General features: G+C 38.2%; 1 protein-coding gene across 1 annotated transcript; it reads left to right on the forward strand.

The window, feature by feature from the left end:
* The first annotated feature begins 1,986 nt into the window (after positions 1–1,986).
* Positions 1,987–8,313, forward strand: LOC106875676 (chitin deacetylase 8). Its single transcript, XM_014923916.2, has 2 exons — positions 1,987–2,137; positions 5,256–8,313. Exons 1-2 carry the CDS (start codon positions 2,053–2,055, stop codon positions 6,233–6,235), a joined length of 1,065 nt encoding a protein of 354 aa, XP_014779402.1. The 5' UTR covers positions 1,987–2,052; the 3' UTR covers positions 6,236–8,313.
* The last annotated feature ends 13 nt before the right edge of the window (positions 8,314–8,326 follow it).

Consider the following 8,326-nt stretch of genomic DNA (forward strand, 5'->3'; position numbering starts at 1 on the left):
ATAAAGGAAATGACCTAACGACCTTACATAACGTCACCTATTCCATTGCTAAAGTTGTAATTGCTCAATTAGGTATCAGGACGACACAGAGTGTGTCACAGAATGTGACTCAGTGTGTGACTCAGAGTGTGACTCAGAGTGTGACACAGAATACAATCAGGACGACACAGTAATACAAAAAGAGATCGAATTTTTGCGGTCGGATGTATAAGTTCTTGAACTTGCTAGAGGAGTAAATGTTAAGACGAAACGAGCTTGAAAAATCGAGCAAAAACAGAAAATCAAAGATTTTATAAGTCTTCCTGCAACCAAGGAAATAGTGAAACAACGAATACAACTGAAAGTCCGACGGTTCAGAAGGTATGACAAAAGAATCAAATTTTATGGACAAAACAAGGTATTCACGACGGATGCAAAAAACATACACACATATATACATATACATATATACGACGGGCTTCTTTCAGTTTCCGTCTACCAAATCCACTCACAAGGCTTTGGTCGGCCCGAGGCTATAGTAGAAGACACTTACCCAAGGTACCACTCAGTGGGATTGAACCCAGAACCATGTGGTTGGTAAGCAAGCTACTTACCAAACAGCTACTCCTGCAAGAGGAGACACTTAAGCCCGAGCATGACATGGGTTGACTATCTTAAAGCATACGATATGATACCACACCTGCCCACTGCGAAGGTATCGCTGGAGATGTCGCAGCCTCAGCGCATGTCTGCGCATCATCAGCTACGGCATGCCCAGTCCTCCACGCAACGGGTGCTGACAGCAAATGGACCATCTGACAAGCGGTACCCTTCGAATTTGAACTTAGAACACGAAGACAGACAAAATGCCGCTAAGCATTTCGCCCGGCGTGCTAACGGTTCTACCAGCTCACCGCTTTACTACCACCATATGAGAAGTTTGTTGTAGATGGATATTCGGAATGGCGAATGTTTGCGCTTACCCGACTGAACCATCGATGGCAAGCATTAACCACTGATTTACGGACTTGTGGTTATTAATTATTGAATCCTTTACGGAGCTCAGTCTCTGCAGTACTAGCTCTTTTCTTGCCTCTTATCACTGATCCAGTTCTGTTGCCAATTGCAGTAGCCGTCTGCGAAGACGTGGTCAAACACATCTGGCATATATTCGAATAGCAGACCATTCGAAGCTGGCGACTTACACCTTGGACTACCGTTCACCACCACAAGTAATTCAACGGCTTTTCGCAATATCTCACCCTTTTCACTGTAAGTTATGGCAGGCCGTCGAGGTAAGTATAAAGTCTACTACCATTTCGACTCATGGTTCGCCTTGCACAACCGAGTAAGTGTTGTGCATGACTGCTTGGAACCCAATAGCATTCGCTCACTCCGGCCCGTCAAATATTCAAGTATGGCTTTTTTACGACATTGTGTTTTCACACTTGCGTATAATAGCCGACAGAACACAATAAGAAAAACAAATGTTTTGATTTTGGCGCAAAGCCACATAAGAAAAATAATAAAATAAAAAGCGCTTGTTGTCAAAGTTATTATCAAACTCTTTTAAGTAGTGGACTTTTAAATAAGTTATTGTGACAATCACGAAGTCTCGTTATTTATTTGTCTGCCTCATAAAAGAACGATTATAGTTCAAGACAATCCTTTAAAAAAAGTGTTAGACGAATGAACCAAATGTCGTTGAGGCAGAGTTTTTAGAAGAAAGAAATGCTTGTACAGACACGACTGCATTAGTAAGCAGTAGCAAACTCTTATTACAAGAAATTTCACCCTCTATTATCTGCTATTTAACAGACGCACTTTGTAAAGTGTCAAGTGATGTAAACAACTTTAGCATTCATAATATCCGTTTTATACTAAACTCTTGCATATCTAAACACACCTTGAAGAAATAATCATACGCAAATTATCTGTGTGCGTGCGTTTATGTACACATGTTTTTATAAGATGCACGTACACATTTCCGAGCTGTATATATAGATTAACTTGCTTACTTTTTTCAATTTGAGCGCTAGCATCAGCCTGAATTGAATATTCCATTCAAAGAACATGATGGGACACAGATCTGTAGAAAGAACTCACTATTTTCTGGTGGTTTTAGTGGTTCTCAGTGCATCTATGTCGTTGGCACTGGGTGAGTAAATAATATTTTTTCTCATAATTTACAAAAAGCAGTTCGATAACCATTTCAGTCAAAATATATTTTGGACTAAGACATTACAAAGTTTTAACAGATGCCTGGGCGGCCAAGTGTTATGAGTATTACAACTAGAAGAGAGGAAACGAGCATAATGGAACTGTATTTGAGATTAGTTGTGTTGTTGGCACTCCGTCGCTTACGACGTCGAGGGTTCCAGTTGATCCGACCAACAGAACAGCCTGCTCATGAAATTAACGTGCAAGAGGCTGAGCACTCCACAGACACGTGTACCCTTAATAACGTAGTTCTCGGGGATATTCAGCGTGACACAGTGTGACAAGGCTGATCCTTTGAATTACAGGCACAACAGAAACAGGAAGTAAGAGTGAGAGAAAGTTGTGGTGAAAGAGTACAGCAGGGTTCGCCACCATCCCCTGCCGGAGCCTCGTGGAGCTTTAAGTGTTTTCGCTCAATAAACACTCACAACGCCCGGTCTGGGAATCGAAACCGCGATCCTATGACCGCGAGTCCGCTGCCCTAAGCACTGGGCCATTGTGCCTCCACTGAGATTAGTTATACCGTTACTAAATATTCTATTCTATCTTTTCACATGGCACTTGAAGTCATTCAGTTATTTATCTCGATTCAAGTTTGCTAAGAAATTATCATACTTTTATTCTTCACATTCTCTTAATTACTAGTTGCACCCCTTTTATGTACAAAATTCTGTATGATAACAGAGAGGGTTCTATCAGTTGCGAAATTTTTTCTTGTGTTTGAGCAGCAAAGGTTAAGTCTATGGTGACGAAACTCGTGCCGGGAATTAACGATCGGGATCGATCACATGCTAATGTTGTTATCATAGACTTGTATGTTTTTGCCTTTCAGTATTGCTTGGTAGACATATTGGTCAACTGAATATCAATTTACATATCTAGTCTTGTGTAAGTTTACGCGCGCAATAGTATTATAATGTTTCAGCCTTAATGTTTACATTGGCATCACTTACCACTGGTCTTGGAGATCTCTGTTTTATGACATGAAACTAGAGGTAAGGTATGCAAAACATTTGTAAGCTTTTCTACTTTGGCTCCCGCTATTCACAGCCAAAAAGTCGACAGCTTCTGTATGCATCTCGTTATTCGTGGGATTAAAGGAAGACAAAAACTAGCATTATATAAACTTGTCTATAATGATTTCTTGATGCCGTGGCTAATAGTACACAAATATGCGCTGGGCTGCCGAATCTCCATTGTTTCCTTGACAATGAGCCGGTGTGGTCGCCGTTTTTCAGACACACTTTTCCACAGCTCGGCTCTTTGACAGAGTTGCAGATTTGGATCAAGCACAGACCGAACCAGAGTACCTGGCACTTAGTGTTTTCAGTCGCAGTCCTGTTCCAATAAACAAGAGGACTGTCGGTGGAAGCCCCACCATGGTGTTCTCTAGGAGATTAGAGGAAGGAGAGAGAAACGACATCCTCGAGAAGAACCTGAACGAGAATCGACAGGTTGGTGTGTTCCGGATAAAGCCGGTCTATATCTGCTTTAGGGTGGTGCATTCTATGCATTGTCAACAGTTTTCATATTTTTCTGTCAAGATTACACGTTCCAGTATTTGACTAGTTAATAATATTGAAACTGTAAGTCACGACTAGTACGGCTAAAGCATTGACTGCTTCGATCCTGTTTCTTGCATTCAGCTCTGCCTTGAGTATTGCTCTCACCCTGCGATAACATTTTCTTCTGACCCTTTCCCTCATCACTGCATTTTTTATTCCGTCCCCTTCAATTACCCCTAGGTATTTGTAGCTATCCGCTGGTTCTAACTCCTTTTTGACATTCTGCTGGTCAAGGTTAACGTTAGATGTTTCTGTCAATTTTCCTTTGATAAAGGTAGCTTTGCACATTTATCGAGGCCAAATTGCATTCTGATGTCATCCCTGAATTGTTTAACAATCGCTAGTAAGCCCTGTAGTTGTTGGTCATTTTTTGCAAATAGCTTTAAATAATCCATGTAAATGAGATGATTTATATTTTTATCAAACATTTTATAACCGTATTGTGCATCATTGAGCAATTTTGAGAGCGGTATTAGGGCTAGACAAAAGAGGAGTGGTGATAGAGAATCACCCTGGAAAATGCCACGTGAAATTCTTACATCCCTAGCATTTAGGGATTCATTGTCACTGTTCAAAGTCAGTGTGGTTCTCCATGATCTCATACTTACAGACAAAAAGTTTCGCAGAGTAGGTGCTATTTTATACATTTCCATCATCATTATCATCATCCTCATCATCATCAAAGATGACAATATGATGTACGATTGAATAAACGAGATCGACGTAATCGACTCACCATCTCCTCCTAAAATTGCTGGCATTGTGTCAAAATTAGAAAGACCTACTACTACTACTACTACTACTACTACTACTACTACTACTACTACTACTATTGTGTCTATTACCATATTTGTTCTTTCAGATTTATAATTAATATATCTATGTTTTATCATGTGTGTCGGATCAAAGTAAATATTTTAGATGCCTATTGTACCTCTTTCAGAATAGAATATCACGTTGCTTGGCGATTTCTCACACGTTTTTATTTGTTTATAACAGACAGTATCTAAATGTTTTCACCGGGTCAACTGGGTAGTGTCTATACGTCTCTTGGGAGATTTTTAAAAGAAATCATTGAAGCGACGGAGAACTAGAAACATTTATTAACCGCACACTGACGCAGACGCATGCGTACAAAAAAAACAAAAACAAAAAAAAACACGCAATTCCAATAACGGACAGAGACAATGACTATTGAAAATGTTGCAAGTCGCAACGACAATTTTAGTAAAAGTAAATAAGTAAATGAGTGGAAATCGGTGAATGTGTTAAATTAATAAAACGCTGAAAGAAAACGACTCACTCTCCAGACACAATAAAATATGCTTCAACACACGAATTCACATAAAGAATCTTGCAAACCAAATACAAAAACGAAATGTATAAGTAGTTTTCTGATTTTAATACTTTAATTAAATTTGCCATAATCTATTATATTTAATTTCGGAGTACCATATTGATAATATTTACATTTTTCTCTTTCCTCTCTAGGGCTTTCTGTCGCCGATTGTCGACTCCCTGACTGTAAAGGCGTGACTAGTGAAATGCCGAAAGGATTTTCACGCAAGGAAATTCCACAAATAGTTTTGGTTACTTTTGATGACGGTTTCACTGAAAAAAATATTAAATACTACCGAGAATTGTCAGCGTCTGGATTAAAAAACCCTAACGGATGTCCTGTCAGCTTCACATTTTTTATTTCTGGTGAAAATAATTATACTTTTTCAAAAGAAATGTACGACAATGGGCATGAAATGGCCAGTCACACCATATCCCATGCATTTCCAATCGCTTCTTGGAGTAATAAGACTTATGCCGAATACCGAGACGAAATAAACGGAATAAAAAAGAACCTTGTTGAGAAATCCGGCATTCCTGAAAGTGAAATTAAAGGTTTCCGTTCACCTTTTCTTCAAATGGGAGGTGACATTCAATTTCAGGTCCTGAAAGATTTGGGTTATGATTGGGATTCTTCGATAGTTATGGGCACTGACAGCGATCAGGACAGGGAACAGTACTGGCCATTCACACTAGATACTCCTTTAAAGAATGAACTCGAACAAGAAAAGTCCAACGGCGTTCCAGGCAAGGCTTGTATGAATGAGAAATGTCCAACAAAATCCTATCCTGGCCTTTGGGAAATACCCGTAAATCGTTGGTATGACAAGCAGAAAAAACCCTGTTCTCTCTACGATGGTTGTGATCAACCAACGAACAAAGAAGAATTTGTCAAGTTTATGAAGGAAGCGTTATACAAGAATTATGATACAAATCGTGCTCCGGCTGGTCTGTTTCTTCATGTGAATTGGGTTCTTAGTAAACCGTATAGGTTTGAAGTCTTGAAACAATACCTAGAAGAAATTTCTCAAATGGAAGATGTTTGGATATTGAGCATATCAAAGGCTTTGGAATGGATAAAGAATCCGAAGAAAATGAAAACAAATTTAGACGTTGACGCTTGGAATTGTTAAAATCACAGAGTTTGTTTTCCAGAAGATTTTTTGAACGTTTTTTTTTTCATACACTAATTTTTCTCAGAGTCTCTATAATTCTGATCTAAGCGACTTTGTTAACTTTATTCTATTCTACCAGACAATCTAAAGCACATGGTGTCAAAGTGTTGGAGGAGTATAAACACAGACACAAAGACACATACACACACACACACGTACGCACACACAGAGGTTGGGCCAAAATTCACGCACAAAATAAGTTCAACAAACTCCGGAATTGTCGAAGACATGTTTCAATTTTTCTAAACTTAAATAAAATAATAATGAACAAACGGATACGCATGGCTTAGAGGCTAGGGTGGTGGATTAAAGACAGTAAGATTGTGGTTTCGAACCCTTGACCGGGCGATCTGTTGCATTCTCGAGAAAAACACTTCAATTTACGTTGCTTGAAAAATACGAAGATTGTTGACAATGCAAAGAATGCACCACTCTAAGGCAGATATAGACCGACTTTACCTGCCAAGAAAAGAGGGAGGCCGTGGACTTTTACAACTGGAAATAACAATGAAGATAGCCACAATTGGTCTAGACACCTACATGAAAAACTCTGATGACTGGATCTTAAAACTTGTCTTAAAGCATGAAAACAAGAAAATATCATACTCAGTAACAAAACAGGCAAAGTGAATTCCAAATACAACAAATTCCAGAAATAGACGTACTAGAAACAAGCGCAGAAAAAAGCTAAGCATATGAAAAACCGTGCTAAAACTACTGCCTTAGATATTCTGACTGATAAATGGCAAGAAAAACTCCTCAATGGTAAATACCCAAAGAGAGCTAATAGTGCCGTTGTTGACAAAGCCCTTACCCATCAATGGTTAATGTCTTCTGGCTTAAAATCAGAAACAGAAGTGTTTATCATAGCAGCCAAAGATCAATGCTTACCTACAAGGAACTACCTGGCCAACATATTAAAGAACGACAGTAGCCAGCCCAACATGTCGTGTATGTCAACAACGAAATGAAACCATTGATCATGTTGTCTCCATGTAGAGACTTCTTGCGCCTACAGAGTATCTCAACAGGTATGATAGAGCTGCACAATATATTCACTGGGTAATTTGAAAAAACCTGGACTTGCCCCATGATAAAAAATGCTTGGAACACAAACCACCTTCAGTTTTTGAAAATGGTCACATCTCACTCCTCTGGAACTTCTCCGTTCAAACTGACAGAAAGATAGATGCGAATAGGCCAGACATTATATTTAAAAACTTCAGGCCAGAATCCTGCCTCGTCATTGATATGACTGTCCCAATCGACATAAACATATCTGTCAAGACCAACCAACAACTGAGCAAGTATAAAGATCTTGAAATAGAAATTGGCGAAATGTGGAACCTGAAGACTAAAACAGTACCTGTTGTCGTAGTTGCCCTAGGAATGATAGCAAAAGGAGCCAATTCCTACCTAACTCAGATACCAGGAAACCCCAAAATGGCAGAAATTCAAAAGATAGTACTCATGGGAACTGCCCATATCCTACGTAAAATACTGTCTATGTAATCTCAAATTTTAAAACAAACTCATAATTTTGTTATGGTATCTTTAACATTCTCCAGAACAATACTATGTGCAAAACCAAATATATGACACCCTAGGCATAACACCAACATGTACTTCTAACTTGTCTCTTGAGGTCTCTGGGTGAAACTTGGAGTCAACTTGTACAAATACAAAGCAAAGTCAAACATATAATAGTAATAATAAGGATAATAATAATAATAATAATAATAATAATAATAATAATAATAATAATAATAATAATAATAATAATAATAATAATAATAATAACTTTTTTTTGTTTTATAGCTAATAAAAAGCTATAAAACAAATGAAAAAAAGCTATAAAACAAATGAAATAAAGCTATAAAACAAATGAAATAAAGCTATAAAACAAATGAAATAAAGCTATAAAACAAATGAAATAAAGCTATAAAACAAATGAAAAAAAGCTATAAAACAAATGAAATCCAAACTAAAACTAGAACAGCAACGGACCATGATAAAACGATGGCAAGAAAAGCCCCTACATGGTAAATA

This window comes from Octopus bimaculoides, chromosome 4 (assembly GCF_001194135.2).
Source record: "Octopus bimaculoides isolate UCB-OBI-ISO-001 chromosome 4, ASM119413v2, whole genome shotgun sequence".
NCBI lineage: Eukaryota > Metazoa > Mollusca > Cephalopoda > Octopoda > Octopodidae > Octopus > Octopus bimaculoides.